General features: G+C 45.5%; 1 protein-coding gene across 1 annotated transcript; it reads left to right on the top strand.

Annotated features, from left to right (window-relative positions):
* The first annotated feature begins 178 nt into the window (after positions 1-178).
* Positions 179-18,716, top strand: Atpaf2 (ATP synthase mitochondrial F1 complex assembly factor 2). The gene is made up of 8 exons (XM_042673709.1): positions 179-482; positions 9,040-9,084; positions 9,318-9,463; positions 10,972-11,069; positions 12,519-12,599; positions 15,506-15,618; positions 16,072-16,187; positions 18,205-18,716. Exons 1-8 carry the CDS (start codon positions 350-352, stop codon positions 18,340-18,342), a joined length of 870 nt encoding a protein of 289 aa, XP_042529643.1. The 5' UTR covers positions 179-349; the 3' UTR covers positions 18,343-18,716.
* The last annotated feature ends 1,341 nt before the right edge of the window (positions 18,717-20,057 follow it).

The raw sequence follows: 20,057 nt of genomic DNA, 5'->3' as shown, positions 1-20,057 counted from the left end.
AACCAGTTCACGCGGCGCTTCCGCCCATTGGCGAGTGGGGAGAACATGTGGCGGAGCTCGCGAGCGGCCCTCTGGGACTTGTAGTCTTTTTTCCTGGAAGCGCGGCGTGGAGAGGGCGGGGCGAGCTCGTTTGTGATGCTGATTGACTAGGGGAGGGCGCCGGAGGCGCGCCGAGGCGACGGCGTGCGGTAGGTGTCATGCGAACATGGCGGCGTCCAGCGGAACCTGATGGCTCTGGAGAGGCGGTGAGAGGTTTCCGTACAGCCCGAGCGTGTGGCTAAGGGATCCCCTTGCTCTACTTCCGGCTTTCAGGTTTCGCGCCGCGAGTCTTCCCAACCCCTCTGGCAGCATGTGGAGGAGCTGGCTCCGGCTGCGGGAGCCAGGGTTCCGACTCCTGAACCGGCCTGCAGGTGACCCTGCCGCCTCCGTGAGGCCGAGGTCAGCCCCTCAGCCTCCAGCCCGGGCCTATGTCCCGCCGACAGGTGAGGCCAGGACACGTTACCTTTTGGCCCAGGTCCCGGCCAGCTGAGTTGGTAGAGGGTTTCTTGCGTGCCAAGGTGGGGTGACCCAGGCGAAGAGACCCACGAGGTTGTTCAGACCAATCCAGCCCTGCTATAGATGATAAAGGGAAGCCCAGACTAGGGCCGGGAAGACCAGAGTGGGGCGTACTACGGTCAGGGCGTGAGACAGTGATTGACATTTGGCCTGTAAGGCTTTTCTCAAAGTTAATAGGTTTCTTTAAATAGGGAGGCCGATATCTTGATATTTCCAGACTGGGCAATTTAGACTCAGGATCAAAACTTCCAAGGTCACAGAGCAGACGGTGACCTTTGTGCAGGGCAAAAGCTGGTCCCAGCACCTAGCACAAAACCTGGCACAGAGGGGATGGACTTTCAGTTTGCCATCCCACATCTCTGCCTGTTTCCAGGCCCTCTGTCCCAGTGCTCTACTACAATCTTAACCTTCTCTAGAACTTTCTAGGGGAGAAGTCTCCTCTATCCTCTGACCATGATGAAGCCTAGAAGTTGGTGGCTCTTTCACTGCTGCTGGAGAGAGATTTTCGGGTGAGAGCCAGGGTGATTTCAGTGAATCAAAAGCAGTGACACTCCATTCAAATTTTCTCTACTGGGAGCAAGAAGCACAGTGGTCATCAAAATGGATTGTTTCACCCGGGTGATGTGAAGTGCAGGTTATTTTATCCCGAGTAAACAGGGTAGCTTATAATACACTGTGTTAAAGCAACTATGGAGACCGCTGTAAGTGGGTATTCAGTGACGAGCGTTTTGGATAAAAGGGCATTGATGATGGTAGGGCTTAAAAGATGGAATAAGAGTCCAATAATGAGGAAGAGGATTGAAGATTGTCCAGAGGTGACAACAAGGTATGGATCCTTGCAGCATTGCCCACTTTAAGAAATTCAGAACTCTAGAGGTACTGTGATCTTAGGCATGTACTATATCTTCATTCTTTAGTGAGTTGAAGCACTAGGTTACCCATGAGGATCCTTTTGGCTACAAAGTTCCATAATTTTACATAAATGGAGATTTCATGTTTGGGGACCTAAATGAAGGTCCCCAGGTAGTGCAAAGTCAGTAAAGAGAAAGAAGGAATCCTGGTATGGTGCACTCCTGTAATCCCAGCTACCCAAGAGGGAGGATCAGTTGAGCCAAGGAATTTGAGGCCAGGCTGGACTAGTGAGACTTCATTTCAAGCAAAACAGACAGAAAAAAAAAAAAAAAAGACTAAGCAAGGGCATCTCAGAAATGAAAAGGACACTCTCAGGAGTTCACTAAGTTGGCAAAAGCACTGGGTTCATTTAGGTGATGGATGCTGCTTGCTTTCCATTGTGGCACTTGATCTACCATCTTTTTTCCTTTCCACTGCACATCTACGGGTTTATAGTTTAAGCCAGTAGGAGTACCTAGCAATTGGTAAGTAGTCAAAGATAATGAGAATTAGGAATGCATGAAAGCATCAGGTCTGTGTGCCACAAAAACCTTACCAATCAGGAGATCTTTGTGCATTTTTGGAGTGGTGGAGGATTAAACCCAAGTGAATCCTTCTCAATGAAGACTTCAGTTGCAAGTGGATTGAACTTGGCTTAAGAAAATCTAAACATCTAAGGTCATCAAAAAGAGAGGAATGGTTTAGGGAGGGTTCACTGAGGTATGGAAAAGGAGATGATGATGCAGCAAAGAGAACTGGGTAAGGCTATTATGGCCCTGCAGTTTTGTACCTTTCTGTCTGAGATCTGTCAAATGCTTGGAGGGGGTAGATGTTCTGAACAAGCAGTGTGTCTGGTTGAAGGCACATACCCAAGAAGTCGAGGCTGGAAGTTTTTTTTGTTTTGTTTTTTTGTTTTTTGTTTTTTAGTTGGTAGTAGAGCTTGAACTCTGGGTTTGGGCTCTGTCCCCATGCTCTTCAACTCAAGGCTAGCACTCTACCACTTGAGCCACAGCGCCACTTCTGGTTTTCTAGTGGTTTATTGGAGATAAGAGTCTCACTGACTGCCCAGACTGGCTTTGAACCACAATCCTCAGATCTCAGCCTCCTGAGTAGCTAGGATTACAGGCGTGAGCCACCTGAGCCCGGCAAGGTTAGAAGTCTTGTCTCTACTGTTTACAAATTGCCAACTGGACAAGATAGCATCTAGGGTCTTTATCACATGAGAGACATTATGCACTCTGCTGTAATGTGGTTTGGATTGAGGAAGTTTATATAGTCTTTACATCAGACATGTTTTTGTCAATAAAGTTTTATTGGAACAGAGCAACCTTTATTAATTTACATATTATATGGCTGCCTTCACTATAATACCAGGATTGAATAGTTGCAATGGAGACCACATGGCCTACACAGCCCAGAATATCGTCTGGTTCTGCAGAAAAAAGTTTAACAACTCCTAGTCTAGATGAAGAGTAATTTGGAAAATAGTGCATTTATACATTTGGAAGAATGTAAATATTTGGAAGAATTACAGTCATTCATTTAGTGTAAATTCAGTAGTTTTTAGTGTATTCACTGAGTTGTACAACCATTACAATTTTAGAATATTTTTATCTTGCAAAAAAAATGAATACTCTGCCTTATCCCTTCCATCCTTCCAACCTTAGACAACCACTACTTTTCTTCCTTCCTTTAAAGATTTCTCTGTTTCATAAATAGAATTTAGATTTTCTTTTCTCTTTTTTGGTAGGTTGTGGGGCTTGAACTCTGGGCCTGGGCTCTGTCCCTAAGCTCGTTAGCTAAGGCAAGCACTCTTCCACTTGAACCACAGTACCACTTCTGGTTTTCTGGTGGTTAATTGGAGATAAAAGTCTCATGGACTTTCCTGCCCCAGCTAGCTTTGAACTGTGATCCTCATATCTCAGCCTCACCTGGTGAGTAGCTACAATTACAGGCATGAGCCGCCAGTGCCTGGACTTTTTTGGATTTTCCATTTTTTTTTTCCGGTCCTGGGGCTTGAACTCAGGGCCTAGGCACTATCCCTGAGTCTCTTTGTGCTTAAGGCTAGTGCTCTAGGACTTGAGACACAGTGCCACTTCTGGTTTTCTGGTGGTTAATTGGAGATAAGAGTCTGACAGACTTTCCTACGTAGGTTGGCTTCAAACTTCGATCCTTAAATCTTAGCCTTCTGAGCTACCAATGTCTGGCTCAAACAGTGTTTTTGAGGTTTTCCATGTTGTATCATATATCACTATTCCATTCTTTCCTTATTGTTGAGTAATAAATACTCTATTATATACATATACAGCTCTTCTTGTGTATTCATCCATTGGTGGACACATGAGTGGTTTCTACCCTTTTTTATTATGTATAATACACCTATAATTATAAGTTTTGTGAGGGTTTTTGTATTTTTATTTCTCTTTAATATATACTTTTAACTTTTAGACTCTTTTCCAAGGAATCTGTATCATTTTGCATTTCTTCTAGTAGGAATTTCTCCATATGTTTGCCAACACTTGCTAATGTCTATAGTCTTTTTAGTAGAAATCCTAAAGGGTGTGAAGAGATAATCTCATGGGCGTTCTTTTGCTTGTTTGTTTGACAAGATCTCACTGTGTAGTCCAGGCTGACCTGGAACTCCCAATCCTCCTGCCTCAGCCTCCTGAGTGTTGAGATTACAGGTTTGATCCTTCATACCTGGCTTATTGTGGTTTTGATTTGCATATGGTCAAGCATATTTTCGTGTGCTTATTGTCCATGCATACATGAGCATATTTTCTCCCCCCACTCCCCATCCCCTAGACCTGAGTTCCCCCAGTTCAAACTCAGGGCCTGGGTGCCATTCTTGAGTTTTTCTTGCTCAAGGCAAGTGTTCTATCTGTTGAGCCACAGCTCTGTTTCCAATTTTTTGGTGATTAATTGGACTGGCTGCCTTTGAACAGTGATTCTTAGATCTCAACCTACTGATAGCTAGGATTACAGATGTGAGCCACTGGGGCAGCTGTACTGATTTTTTTTATTTTTTATTTTTATTTTTTGTTGGTTGTGGGACTTGAACTCAGGGGCTGGGTGCTGAGGCCTGAGACTCTTGATGCTCAAGGCTAGTGCTTTACCACTTGATCTACAATGCCACTTCCAGTTTTTGAATGGTTAATTGGAGATAAGAGTCTCACGGGGGGGGGGGGGGGGGGGGGGGGGGGGCTCAATGGTAGAGCGCTCGCCTTGCATGCTCGAGGCCCTGGGTTCGATTCCTCAGTCCCACATAAGCAAAAAGAAAAAAGTCGGAAGTGGCGCTGTGGCTCAAGTGGTAGAGCGCTAGCCTTGAGCTGAAGAGCTGAGGAACAGCGCCCAGGCCCAGAGTTCCGGCCCCACGACTGGACCAAAAAAAAAAAAAAAGAGTCTCACGGGGACTTTTCTGCCCAGGGCCAGCTTCAAACTGCAATCCTCAGATCTCAGCCTCCTGAATAGCTATGATTACAAGTATGAGCCACCTTCGCCTAGCTTGTACTGAATTTTGTTGTTGTTGTTGTTGTTGGTTTTCCCAGTCCTGGGGTTTGAACTCAGGGCCTGAACACTGGCCCTGAGCTTCTTTTTGCTCAAGGCTAGCGCTCTACCACTTGAGCCACAGAGCCACTTCTGGCCTTTTCTGTTTATGTGGTACTGAGGACTCAAACCCAGGGCTTCATGTATGCTAGGCAAGCACTCTACCACTAAGCCACATTACCAGCCCTGTACTGAAATTTTTTGATACCTGAAAATCATTGGTTGAAATGGCCCTAAGATTAGAGATAGTGCGCTGCCCTATTAGGATTTCAGCTTTAAGGTTCTAGGCCCTCCAGGTGGCACTGTTTTAAAAGATAAAGGTATAGAGTCAATTCCAAGAGGAGTACTTCCTCTTGGTATACTGTGGGAGTTGTAGTTCCTGAGGCATCGAGTCTTTCTGAAGTGAAGGTCAATTTGGAAATTTTGCCTGGTTAAAAGATCTCTTACCAAATGGGGCAAAGTGAAGGAAGGGCTGCCATTGTGCAAGAAGCATTGTACTTACTCCTTGACTTATGGAATTGTAACCTCTTTATATAACTCCTTAATAATAACAATTAAAAAAAAAGATCTCTCACCAATCCATATAGACTGGGACTAGAGGTCTGTAGAGGAAGTAATATAGAATAAAATGATTTATTTCTTTAGAGGAATTGAAGCAGCTACATGGGAAAAAGAGAGCCAGAGGGCATTAATTTCCTATTCATCACTCTTCACATGGCAGGTTTTTTAAGTCGTTCTCTGCTTACATAATCTGTTTTCTTCTAGCCAACTCTGTAAATTAACACTCTTTCACATATCCTTTTTTTTTTTTTTTGCATCTGCATGGTCCACAGAACTCTCTAAAAAAAAAACACTGTATTTTTGCCACAGATGTTCTGAAAGGCAGTGATTCATACTCAAAATAGTCCCCAGTTCTACGGATCCTCCAAAGAGTAGCAGTTTCTTTCTCTTTTAAAGATGGTGTTCCTGTTAGTGTTAGCAAACCCTACATTTGCTGAGACTATGAGAGTTTCACAAGTTATAAGTAGTTTCATGATTTGTCTTATGTAACCCAGACCCCTGAGGGCCCAGGTAAAGAACTACTGACTTTGTGACATTGTTGGGATTCATGGGTTCCACCTAATGAGTTGTCCAGATCACATTTTATTTGTCTATGTGAACCCTTTACTCATTTCCCATTGTTCCCTTTACTGTGACTTACCTGTGTACCAGTCTCTGCAACTTTGTGCCTAATGGCCCTCTCTGGGCATCTCTAGCCTTTCTCTGCTCCAGTTTCATTCTGGATATCTTTCCAGTCCTGGAAAATTTATGCTTTCTGAAAACTGGAGCTTCATGCAAGTAATTTCTACTCTGGAAACTACTTCCACACACCTCCAAAATCAAGTTAGTCTTTGAGGGCTGAACACTCAAAGTTCTTTTTTGTTGTTGTTGTTTTTGTTTTGTTTTGTTTTTGTGCCAGTTCTGGGACTTGAGCTTAGGGCCTGGATGCTGTCCCTTACTTTTTTACTCATAGCACTCTACCACCTGAGCCACAGCTCTACTTCTGGCTTTTTTTCTTTTCTTTTCTTTTCTTTTTTTGGTGATTAATTGGAGTTAAAAGTCTTAGGGCCCAGTGCTGGTGGCTCATGCTTGTAATCCTAGCTACTCAAGAGGCTGAGATCGGAGGTTTGCGGTTCAAAGCCAGCTTGGACAGGAAAGTCCCCATGAGACTCTTCAATAAACCACCAGAAAATGGAAGTGGCACTATGGCTCGAGTGGTAGAGTGCTAATCTTGAGCTGAAATGCTCAAGGACAATGCCCATGCCCAGAGTTCAAGCCTCACGACCAACCAAAAAAAAAAAAAGAGTCTTAAGAACTTTCCCAGGCTGGGAAGGTGGCTCAGTGGTAGAGCGCTTGCCTTGCATGCCTGAGGCCCTGGGTTCGATTCCTCAGCACCACATAAGCAAAAAGAAAAAAGCTGGAAGTGGCACTGTGGCTCAAGTGGTAGAGCGCTAGCCTTGAGCTGAAGAGCTGAGGGAAAGCGCCCAGGCCCAGAGTTCAGGCCCATGACAGGACTCAAAAAAACAAAAACAAAAAAACAAAACAAAAAAAAAACAAAGAACTTTCCTGCCCAGACTGGCTTTGAACCATGATCCTCAGATTTCAGCCTTCTGAGTAGCTAGGATTACAGGTGTGAACCACAAGCACCCACATCTCAGAGGTCTTCCTGCAGTCCACAAGAAGATCCCCAGTGTTGAATTAGAGTGCTGTTTTCACCCAACTCCTACCTGCCTAGCACAGAAAACAACAAATGTAGCCTAGATACCTCCATCCAGTCATGAGACAGAAAAGGAAGCCTGTGACCCTTATCTGATTGCTTCTTAAATATAATAGGGCCTGGATCCTAGTGCCGCATGCCTATAATCCTAGCTACTCAGGAGGCAGAGATCTGAGAATCAAAGCCATCCCAGACAGGAATGTCTAAGAGCCACTTATCTCTAATTAACCACCAGAAAACTGGAAGTAGATCTGGTGCAAAGTGGTAGAGAGTTAGCCTTAAGCAGAAAAGCTCAGAGACAGCACCTAGGCCTGAGTTCAAACCCCAGGACTGACAAAGTAGTAATAATAATGATAAAAATAGTTGGGGCTGGAAATGTGGCTTAGTGGTAGAGTGCTTGCCTAGCATGCATGAAGCCCTGGGTTCAATTCCTCAGTACCACTTAATCAGAAAAAGCTGGAAGTAGCACTATGGCTCAAGTGGTAGAGTGTTAGCCTTGAGCACAGAGAGGTAATAGTTGGAGGTAAAACAGGAACATTGAAAGCTCTAGTGTGGTTGAAATCTATTTTGGTGTCAAATCTATTTTGGTGACAGAATTGATGTTACAATTTCCCATGAAGGTGGTGAATTGTGCCACATTATCTCAGGCCAGATCTGGTCACTTTAAAAAAAAGCTTATTTTTGTTTTTGTTGTTTTTATTGTTGTTTTGTTGTTGTTTTGTTATCTCTTTTACTCACTGTTGTATCTTAAGTGCCTAGAATAGTGCAGAGCACATAGTAGGCATACAAATAGTTCTTTGGGAAAACGGTTTGGACTTTAGTTTAAAAAAAGTGCAGTATGGGGAATACAATTATGGGTCCCTTACCTTTAAGCATTAATGATAGCAAATAAGGTTTATGCAAGTTAGTGATATGATATATAAAACATAAAAATATGTTTAGAGCAGAACCTGATGTCTCCTTTCCATTAGCCTTTCCTCTCATGCCTGACACACATTAATTTCTCCCAAATTTTTCTTCTTTTTAAGCCCCCAGTACTGGGAATTGAACCCAGGGATTTGCGTTTGCCAGGCAAGCACTCTACTACTTGAGCTAAGCCCCCAGCCCATTTTCCCCCTTCTTGAAGGAAATGTTTAGAGTTCCTGTTGAATACACAAGCAAGATGGTTAATTAGGTTAATTAATTGGAGAGAGAGGATGGGAAATACTCCTGGGAGAGCTTTATTTTCTGCCTGCACATCATGTGCTCGCATGTGTGCGCAAATACACACACACACACACACACACACACACACACACACACACACACACACACACACACACACACACACACACACACACACACACACACACACACACACACACACACACACACACACACACACACAGAGGTTTCCCACTTGGCCCTTCTCAGAGCTAGCTCTACTCTATTCAGACACCTAATTTAGATTTGGTATGTTGTGCTGACTTGGGGAAGGGAGGCAGACATGCTTAGATGCTAAAGCAGGTAGTGGGAAATCCTCAAGTCACAGTCTGCTCCTGAACAGACTTGCCCCTGGCTCCAGAACTGTCAGTCCTTTTCCTTCCTAGTCCCTGGAGAGCAGATGTTCCCTTCCCCCAGCTTTAATCAGAGGCTGTTGATTACGCTGTAGACTAGGGCAGACCTTGAATGGTGATGTGAAAATCAAGCCAATCAATCAGCATTAGCAGTAATGATGCAAGCTGGTCTTGTCGCCTCCTGAGCCTCTCTACGCTTCTTTAAACTACCTCTCTAAAAAATCTGTCTTACAGAAAGGAAGAGGTTTTATCAGAATGTCAGCATCACACAGGGTGAAGGTGAGTATCTGAAATTTTTGACTGCCTCCTTTTTTTTTTTTTTTTTTTTTTTGTGAATGGTTGGGCACATGTTTCATCTGCAGCTGGTTCAGTGGTGGGATTATCCTTGGCACTTTTGTGTCAGATATTGTCAGATATTGTCTCTGTGTGCACCAATTCAAGGGGCTAAATATAGGAATGGTCACTTGATTCCACTTCACAGTCTCTGAGAGTTTTTTATTTGATCTTTCAAGGTGGCTTTGAGATAAACCTGGACCACAGGAAGCTGAAAACTCCCCAAGCCAAACTCTTTACAGTCCCCAGTGAGGCCCTAGCCATTGCAGTGGCCACTGAATGGGACTCCCAGCAGGACACAATCAAGTTCTACACCATGCACCTGGTAACAAGTTCTCTGTGCAAATTTACACCCTGGCAAAAAATTTTAGACTCTTTACTAAATGGTGGGAAGGAAGGCATGGTGTGTGTGTGTGTGTGTACACGTGGGGGGGGGGGAGAAGAGATGTATATGGTTCACCAACTCTCTAGGCATTGAACAAGCCATGTTCTTTCCCTGTCTGGCTAGAGCTCTTTCCCCTGCAGGTTCCTCTGCTAGGGACACTGTCCTGTATAACTGGTTCCTGCTCTGGTCTCAGGACAGATGTCACCTTTGCTGACTGCTTGGCTTTCTTAGTTTTGATGATAGCAGTTGGTCATTTGTTCTGTCAGCACTTAGACAATCTGTAATGGGCTGTTTTATGATTGCACATTTATTATCTGCCTCTTCTGCCTGGTGAGCGACAGAAGGGCAGGGGCTATGTCTGTTACTCAGCAGACCCAGCAGGAAGTTTAGATGGCACTCAGTAAATTTTGATTGGATGCAGGAACCAAGGTGCCCCACAGAGCCCTCCTTCCCTTGTCCCCTACACAAAGGTGACTCTCTGAGGCACTAGGACAGAGTGGGGAGGGCAGGAAGCAAGCATACATTGAGTCTAGCCTCTGCAGACTCCACATTGTGACCTTGGGCAAGTTGCTGCCCCTTTCTCAGCCCCATGCCCCCCATCTTGTGAAAAATGAGCGGTAACATAGCTGCCTTATGGAGCTGTGGTCAGGATTCAATGAGGTGACACATGGAAAGCCCTCAGCATGGTTCCCTGCTCAGCATGGTGCTCAGTTGGCACTGAGCTCTCTACTCTCAAGCTGGTCATTGCTGTGTTCACCCTTGACACAGAAGCCCAGGTGGGCCTTCTCACAACAGCACAGATGCTGAAGTGCCACCTGCTCCTTGATTAGCTGATGAAATTAGGGTGATCAGGGCCACAAACTAAGTGAGCTGAGAAACTTCCTATTGTCAAGGTAAGTCTGGAAAATCATCTTGATCCCAGTGTGGCTCATTTTCCTGCTTTCTAAGGTGGTAAGAGAACCAGCTGCTAAAACATTTTAGTCAGATTTCAGTTCCCTGACTGTTACTTATTCTATCTGAGGGTGTATTTCACCTTTCTGGGCCTCAGTTTCCACATTTCTGAAATGGGAGCAAAAATGGAGTTTATTCCAAAGCACTGTTGTGAGGATTAAATTAAACACAGCAGAACATGGTGATAATGAGCATGAAAAGCAGTAGAAATAAATAGCCTGTCACATGAGCACACTAGAGCTGTGAGCACAGTACCTGCTATCATGCATGCCCCATAGGTGCATGTGTGCCCCATACCATAGGTGCATGCGTGTCCCTAGGTGTGTCTTCATAGGTGTGCTATAGCTGTGAGGACATCTGAGTCCAGAGTCCTATGGTGCCTGCTCTCTCCTTGCCCTATTGTTTTACTTTGCGTCAGTTGCAGTATCCTCTGGAAAGCAGGGCTTTTGCCTGAACCCCACAGGTAGTGACAGGGCCCTTTCTGCCTTTTCATTCAGACCACGTTGTGCAACACATCCTTGGACAACCCAACCCAACGAAACAAGGATCAGCTGATCCGGGCAGCTGTAAAGTTTCTGGACACTGACACCATCTGGTAATTGGCACTTGGAGAAGTAATCCTCCTAGGTTGAGTGAACCCCTTGGGCTATTTTGCCTCATTTGCCCAGAAAGTTGCCAGTGGAAGAAGCCAGAGAGAAGGAAAGCAGCCTGCTTGACATTGGCATGTAGCCACTCTGCTGATCCCGGAAGAGCACTGCCAGAGCACATGGTGTTCTATGGTCTGGGGGTGGGGGGCATAGTCACTCACAGATAGCTCTTGCAGGCTTCAGGACCACAGGGCTCATTTGCCAACCCCAGCAGGGTGTCTGACTGTGACTGCCACTGTCACATTCTCACATGTGCACATTGGCAGTCCTGTCATTACAGATAACAATAGAGACTGGCCTCCAGGTCTGAATTCTCTCCTCATTTCTATATTCTTTGACTAACAGCTAATTAGACAGTGATATGAAAGGAACAACTCTTGTTGTTGGGTGTCTGCTGGCCCAGGGATGACACAGTATATCAGCCAGCTGCTCTGGAAGGGAATGGCCCATGGGTCAATTAGAGATTGGTGGTGGGATCAGTTGCTGGAAGGAAGGTCAGGCAGAAAGGGCTTAACATACATACACACACACACACACACACACACACACACGCGCGCGCGCGCGCGCGCACACATGCACGCACACTCCTCTATAGGGGTCCTGATAAGAAATGAGGACCAGACCCCTGGGGAAGGGAGCTAAAAGATGGGATGCCAGAGCTTCTACCTTTCCCTGTGGGTTGAGATAGGAGGAGGAAAGCCTGTCCAATTTACTTTTCCCACACATTCTAATGAGTGGAAGGAAGCTCAGCTTTTCTACACATGCATATCCTCTGTTCCCCACATGAGACTGGCTTTCTATAGTGCCCCTGGGATTCCCATCCTTAAAGCTTTGCAGCTTGGCTCCCTTTAAGTGTCTTGACTGTCTCTTGGTCAAAACAAGTGGCATAGCTTAGCTTCTCTGGTTGTCCCCTCAGGTATAATGTCTAAGCCAAGAGATGGCTAGAGATGTCAATAGGTACTTGTCTGTGGCTAGAAACATGTGTCTTGGGAGGGGCCAGGGCAAGAATACCATTAGAATTACTGGCATATCTCTCTGGGCATGGGTTCTGGGGTGTGGTACGGTTGTTAAATTGGATCTGTCTTAGAGTGGTATTATAGTAATGGTGCTGCAAGCATTTAGGGAGAGGTTCACAAGCTCAAGCTCATACTAGAATCTCCTGGAGAATTGTTAGAATAGGCTCCATCCCCAGAGGTTCTAATTTCCTTAGGTGTAGGATTTGGCCTGGATGTCTCAGACCTCAAGGCCACACTTTGAGAACCACTGCTTTAGGGACAAGACTTGGGGCACTTGGTTGGTGGTGGGAAGTTTTTGCTTGTTACCCTTTTGTTTTCCTTTTCTGTCCCTGAATGAATTGTACTTTTTTATTAATGAAGGTGATTTTTACAATGAATTAGCTACAGGGTGGAAGAGCCAGAGACATTAGTGGAACTTCAAAAGAATGAGTGGGATCCAATCATAGAGTGGGCTGAGAAAAGGTAAGATGTGTAGCCTGCAGAGAAAATGGGCTCGGAGTTGGGGAGGGTGCTGGAGTCAGGGTCACATTGGGCACCCAAAACCCTTAGCTAGCTGGCTGTCTTAGTTCATGATCAACTTGGGGAAAATGTTCCTTGAATTCATTCACACCATGCACTGAGCACCTGCTACCAGAATATACTGTGCTGAGAGCATAGGGACAGTTCTGTGTTCCAAGAAGGCTCTAGGCCTCCTGCTCCTGTGGGTCAAGGCCACAGTGTTGGTTTGAATACCAGCTCTGCCATTGTTAGTTATATGACTTTGAACTACTAAGTTGATCTCTCTGAGCTTGTTTCCCTATCTGGAAAGGGACTAATTCCTCTCTCTCTAGTTGCGAGAGGCCTTCCAGTAAACCTAGCAGCCTGCATAGCAGAGGTGACTGCTCAGATTTTGGCAGTTTTTTTTTTGGTGTTTTTTTTGTCGGTCGTGGGGCTTGAACTCTGGGCCTGGGTGCTGTCCCTAAGCTCTTCAGCTCAAGGTGAGCGCTCTACCACTTGAGCTACAGCGCCACTTCCAGTTTTCTGGTGGTTTATTGGAGATAGGAGTCTCACGGTCTCTCCTGCCCGGGCTGGCTTTGAACCATGATCCTCAGATCTCAGCCTCCTGAGTAGCTAGGATTACAGGCGTGAGCCACCAGCGCCCGGCTTTTGGCAGTTATTTTTTATCTTTGTTACAGTTATAACACTGTTAAATAAAATCACCAAATAGCATGTAACATACATATGCACCTGGATAGGAGTTAGGTAGCTTTTTGCAAAACTGTGGAATGTCCTATGGATGTGTGGTTTCTAGGAATTGATAATACCTAATTTTTTTAATTAACTAATTAAAAATTCTTTTTTCAATCTTGGGGCTTGAACTCTGGGCTTCGACACTGTCCCTGCGCTCTTCAGCTCAAGGAGAGCATTCTGCTTGAGATATAGTGCCACTTCCAGTTTTCTAGTGCACATGAGTCTCACGGACTTTCCTGCCTGGGCTGGCTTTGAACAGTGATCCTCAGATCTCAGCCTCCTGCCTAGCTAGGATTATAGGTGTAAGCCACTGGTGCCTACCCAATATTTTTCTTTAACAGGAAGATACTTGTGAGTACAAAGTTGAACAGACTATTGGTATGGTGGCAAAATAAATTTCATGCCAAGGTAAATGAGAAGGGTTAGTTTTCATGGTACTTGTTTTGTAACTCACCTGGAGTATTTTTTTTGCTATAGTATTTTTTTCACAGAAGTGATCTCTACCAGCCTGCCCCATTCATTTGCTCCTCATTTCCTGAGTGCTAACAATGGCCCCCACATCTTGCATTCTGTTCTGGCAGTATTGGGATTAGAATTTTGGTCCTCTTGGCTACAACTTAAACAATACCCCTAGCCACATCCTCGGATTTTTTTTTTTTGGGGGGTCCGGTCGTGGGGCTTGAACTCTAGGCCTGGGCGCTGTCCCTCAGCTCTTCAGCTCAAGGCTAGCGCTCTACCACTTGAGCCACAGCGCCACTTCCGGCTTTTTTCTTTTTTTCTTTTTTTGTCGGCCGTGGGGCTTGAACTCTGGGCCTGGGCGCTGTCCCTCAGCTCTTCAGCTCAAGGCGAGTGCTCTACCACTTGAGCTACAGCGCCACTTCCGGTTTTCTGGTGGTTTATTGGAGATAGGAGTCTCACGGTCTCTCCTGCCCGGGCTGGCTTTGAACCACGATCCTCAGATCTCAGCCTCCTGAGTAGCTAGGATTACAGGCGTGAGCCACCAGCACCCAGCCAAAATTGATATAGTCTTTTTTTTTTTTTTTTTGCTTATGTGGTGCTGGGGAATCGAACCCAGGGCCTCATGCATGCAAGGCAAGCGCTCTACCACTGAGCCACCTTCCCAGCCCCCGGCTTTTTTCTTATGTGGTGCTGAGGAATCGAACCCAGGGCCTCAGGCATGCAAGGCAAGCACTCTACCACTGAGTCACCTTCCCAGCCACATCCTGGGATTTTTAAAGAAAACAGCAGATCCAGTACTCTACAAGATAGGAAAACTGAAACAACTGTGATATATGAAAAATAGGAAGAGACAATGATATTTTGGAATGTAATGACCTCTAATACTAACTTAGGTGCCTGGAATCAAGTTTTTCTGGCAGTTGAGATGTTCAGTCCCTAATAGTTTTTGTAAAAAATCTATTTCCTACATTCACTATGTACTCTTAGAAAATTCACTAAGGAGCTGGGGAGTGGGAGTGACACACCTGTAATTCCAGTACTCCAGAGGCTACAGCAGGAGGATCACAAGATTGAGGCCAGCCTGGGCCACACAGCAAGACCCTATAAGTACATACAAAGTAGTTTCAGCAAGATTATTTTTTAAGTATTAGAAGAAAAATGATACTGAGCCAGGCGCCAGTGGCTCACGCCTATAATCCTAGCTACTCAGGAGGCTGAGATCTGAGGATGGATCGCAGTTCAGAGCCAGCCTAGGGAGGAAAGTCCATGAGACTCTTATCTCCAATAAACTACTAGAAAACCAAAAGTGTCACTGTGGCTCAAGCAGTAGAGTGTTAGCCTTGAGCTGAAGAGCTCAGAGACAGCGCCCAAGCCCAGAGTTCAATCTCCACAACCGACCAAAAAAAAAAAGATGTACCCCATTATGTGTACTGCATTTCAGACAGGTGTTGATTACAGGACTGAGCACTGTGCCTTTATTCAGGGCAGTTTCAGCTCCTCTGGGTTTGCTTTTAGGGATTGGTTAGACAGGAGACTACTGACCAGTGGCAGCTGCTCCCAGGGTCCCCAAGGATACTCCCTTAGCTACATGCTATCATTAGGTTTTTGCTTCTAGTCAAAAGCTGGGCTGCTATTGGAACACAGCATGCCAAAAACATGCCAAAAGTCTTTGCCTTCAGGTACGGAGTGGAGATTGGTTCTTCTACTAGCATAATGGGACCCAGCATTCCTGACAAGACTCGGGAGATGCTCATCAACCACTTGGCATCTTATAACATGTGGGCCCTACAAGGTAAGCATTGTGCTTCCACAGGCCTGGGGCCTGTAGATGTGATGCAAGTCAGCACATCCCCTGCTGAGGCTCTCTGAGCAGTGAGGCTGGCTGGCTGTAATGCCAACTCTTTTACTCACACTCCAGGATCAAACTTTGCAGCAGAAAATTGGCTTTTTCCTTTCCAGCAAGTCAAAGTTTGTAACTCATTGGCCTGACTTGGGTCATATACCCATTTTATGAGCCAATCATTGGGTGGGGACTTGGGAAAAGGCTCTGATTGTGGAATTCAGATAATGTTCCACCTAGGGAAGTACAGAGACATGTCACCCAAAGAAAGCCTTCTAGGAGAGTAGACCAAGCCCCTTTTGGGCCTTTGCCCTACTTTCCTATTCTCTGTGCAAGAACTTAAAAGGAGATTGTTGCAGCTGCATTGTTTTTGCCTTATTTCTGATGTGGCTTGTGTTTCTATAGGGATTGAGTTTGTAGTGGCCCAGCTCAAGTCCATGGTGCTGACCTTAGGCCTGATTGACCTGCACCTCACAGTGGAGCAGGCCGTGCTACTATCACGCCTGGAAGAGGAGTACCAGGTGAGATGCTGATCTTAGGTCCCTGACTCATCCCTTCCTAATTTACAGACAGGGGGGACCAACCTCCCTGACATATTTTTATGCAAACCTGACCTTTATTATTCATGTACATACAGAAACTAAGGAACAATAGAAGTATTGTCAGGGTTGGGGTTACAGCTCAGAAGTATAGCATTTGATTAACATGCTTGAGACCCTAGGTTTTATCTGCCATGCTGTAAGAAAAACAAGCTAAGTACTCCCCTTACCTTTGACTTCTCAATAGTCTGGCCAGGGGAAAGTGATGTATCTTCCATTTCACACAGAAGGAAACTGAGGCACAGATCACATCTCTGAAAAATGTGCCAGATCTGGGTGACTAGGAAGATCAAGGTCCCACTCTGCACTTGAGTTTTATGACCTGGTAGAACAGGCCTGCTGATGTGACAGGAGTCTGTTTATGCTGAGTCCTCTAAGTGTTCATATCCTCACATGTCATTTGGCTGGCAGAGAAGCAGAGGAGTAGCTGTTGTTTGTACATAGATTTGCTTTAGTGAGTTTGAATGAAGGTTTGCTATGCTATCAGTTGCATTTTTTAACTCTGAAAACTATTTTGTTCCTTTCAGTCTTTGTGTTATAGATGTTGTGATTCCTCCAACTTCAGAAGGTTAAGTGCTATTATGAGTTGATCCCTAGTATAATTTTTTTTAACAAAAAAAATAGATTCCACCTTCTTGGAATATTTATGCTGCTGCTTGAGCAAATGCTGGGGGAAGAGGGGGAAGGAAACCCAAAACTCTCTGTACAACAGAGTTGGCTAGCCATTCTCTAAACCAATTTCATGAGCAGGGGGATCACCCTATGAGGAATTTGGAGCTGGGTGGAGACACAGGAAACCTGGCTTCTGTTCTGGTCTCTGCTTTTCTTTTCTTTTCTTTTTTTCTTGCTCTGAGGGATTTTGTTTTGTTTGGGATAATGTGATTTGAACTTTTTGTTGTTGTTGTTGTGGGGCCTGAACTCTGGGCCTGGGCTAGCACTCTACCACTTGAGCCACAGTGCCATTTCTGGCTTTTTCTGCTTATATGGTGTTCAAGATTGAACCTAGGGCCTCATGCTTGCAAGGCAAGCACTCTACTACTGAGCCACCTTCCCAGCCCTGGTTTGAACTTTTGACCTCAGGGTCTCCTGCTTGGTAGGCACTCTACAACTTGAGCCATACCTAGTCCTTGCAAGAGCTATGCTTCTGACCAGGCTTTCATACTCTGTACTTTGGTTTTCATCCTGCATAAAGTGAGAACTAAAAGATCATAGATGAGCTGGTATAAAAATGAAGGTTAAAACTCAGATGACCTATTACAGTTGTAAAGCTGGGACTGGGTCACCAGAAGGCAGTTTGTGTGGCCTGAAAGATTCTGTATTTCTGGACAAACAGGGTAGTGAGGTGCCAACTGATTGGATTGGAATCATACTTATGTCTGATAGCTACATTGTGTCTGGGCATTCCTTCTTTTCATTTGCTAGTCCTAGAGAGAGTCTGCAGGCTGCAGAGCAGGATCTCTGTAGTGCTGACACTTCGTCAGGGTCAGAACTAAATCCACATGAAGCCTGGCTTCATTTATTTATTCCACCGCGATGGGGTAGCACTTACATCCCTGCATGGTGATATGGCTGAGAGAGGATGACAGTTTGCAGGCTGCCTCACACTGGACTATAGTTGGGAAGAAGTGTGGGAGAAGGACTAGCACATGGGTCAGGCTCCCTCAGAGGAAACACGTTTGGTTCTGGTACCCAGTGCCTATCCAGCATTAGGTAGCCACTGGTCCTAGGTCTGAATGTACTTCTGTAAACCTTCTATACCACAGAGTACAAATATCTCTCTGGCCATCTGGGTAGTTTTACATGCTACCTCCAACACATCTCATGTGTGTTGGCAATGTGGGGCCTATTTGCCCTCCAGCCTAGCAAAAGGAATGGATCGTATTTCTGGCCAAGAGGCCAGATCAGACAGTTTACCCAACAACTTTTTTCCTCTCCTCAGATCCAGAAATGGGGTAACATTGAGTGGGCCCACGACTATGAACTGCAAGAGCTGCGTGCCCGTACTGCTGCCGGCACCCTTTTTGTCCACCTCTGCTCGGAAAGCGCCACAGTCAAGCACAAACTCCTGAAGGAGTGAGCCCAGTGTTGTACACACCATTTGGACACAGCTGGCACAGCCAGAGCTCTCCTGGCTTGGCCTTCCCTAACTGTGGGATCTCTTGACCTGTGGAGCTCCCCAGCCTACCTGTAGGGTTCCCAGCTTGCATGTGGGAACTTCCTCAGGCTAGACTTGGGGACTCCCTTGGCCTGTGCTTGTGAGGCTCCCATGGCCTTTGGAGTTTGGCCTTGTTCAGCATTACCCTGAAATGCTTGTGAGACACTGTGGCTTCTGGAGGTCAGCCTGATTGTAACCTAGGGGCTTCCTGGCCTGATCAGCAGCAAGTAAGGGGGATGCGTTGTACAAGTGACTGTTTCTTGACTCTTGATTTTATTAAATATTTCTCTACCCTGGAAATATGTTGGGCCCTGTTTTTGTATGTGTCTCTGCATTTTCCATTCTTGTTTTGTCTGGGCTTTGTCACCAAGGTTGAACAGCTTATCTCCCATGGCATTTTGATATCTGCTACCCATAGCTGGGAACTTCATGCTGGGGAAACAGTCCTGTCACCATAGACGACTCTATTTGTGTCTTCACTCTAAAAGCTTGAAGGCTTTTCCTCCCTGATTTTTCATCAAACAGTACTTTGAAAGTGAGTCCTTGGTCTAAGATTGTTGTTTCTGTTTGTTTCGACTGTTCTAGAAAAATTGATTTATTCTTGAAAACAGAAAATGTAAGTAGTTTCTGAGTTAAAAGCTCTCACGGATGCTGGTGGCTCATGCCTGTAATCCTACCTATTCAGGGGACTGAGATCTGAGGATCATGGTTTGAAGCCAGCTTGGGTAGGAAAGTCCGTGAGGCTCTTATCTCCAATTAGCCACTTGAAGACTGGAAGTGAAATTGTGGCTTAAAGTGGTAGAGCGCTAGCCTTGAGTGAAAAAGCTTAAGTTAGCACCTAGGCAAGGTTACTTTACATATTCTACTATAGTTTGGATCTGGAATATTCCCCAAAGTCCCATGAGTTAAAGATGTGTTTCCCAGGGTAACACTATTTAGAGGTAATGGCCTGGTGAGCAGTCTCTTAAGTCAGAGTTTGTCCTGACGGGATTGTAAGATCCTGGCCCCTTCTTCACCCTCCACCCTTGTGTGTGTGTGTGTGTGTGTGTGTGTGTGTGTGTGTGTGTGTGTGTGTGTGTGTGTGTGTGTGTGTGTGTGTTTGTGTGTGTTGTACTGGAGTTTGAACTCAGGAGACTCACACTTGCTAGGCTGGCATTCTACAACTTGAGCCTTGTCTCCATCCCTTCAAACTCTTCTCCCTGAACTGACCTCAAACTGCATTCCTCTAGATCTCAGACCATTAGTACTGCCACAGGCCCCAAACCAATGGGGCCAACTGATCATGGATTGAATCCTCTGATGCTATAAGCCAAAATAAACTTTTACTCCTTATAAGTTGATTATGTCCAGTATTTGTTACAGTGTTAGAAAGCTGACTGACACATGCATGTTTCTACTCATCTTCCACTTGAGAACCTGAGAGACCCTACATAACCACTTCCATGCTCCTCAGAGGTAGATACTGCTTCATGGTGGGCCCAGTCAAAGGGCAGTGGGAAGAATGTGGTTCTCAGCACAGCAAAGACTTTTGTTGTTGTTGTTCGTGGGGCTTGAACTCTGGGCTTGGGCGCTGTCCTTGTACTCTTCAGCTCAAGATGAGCGCTCTACCGCTTGAGCCACAGAGCCACTTCCAGTTT

This window comes from Dipodomys spectabilis, unplaced genomic scaffold (genome assembly GCF_019054845.1).
Source record: "Dipodomys spectabilis isolate Male_0828 unplaced genomic scaffold, ASM1905484v1 ptg000018l, whole genome shotgun sequence".
NCBI lineage: Eukaryota > Metazoa > Chordata > Mammalia > Rodentia > Heteromyidae > Dipodomys > Dipodomys spectabilis.
Note: the sequence above shows the minus strand (reverse complement) of the source record. Positions and strands in the feature narration are given on the sequence as shown.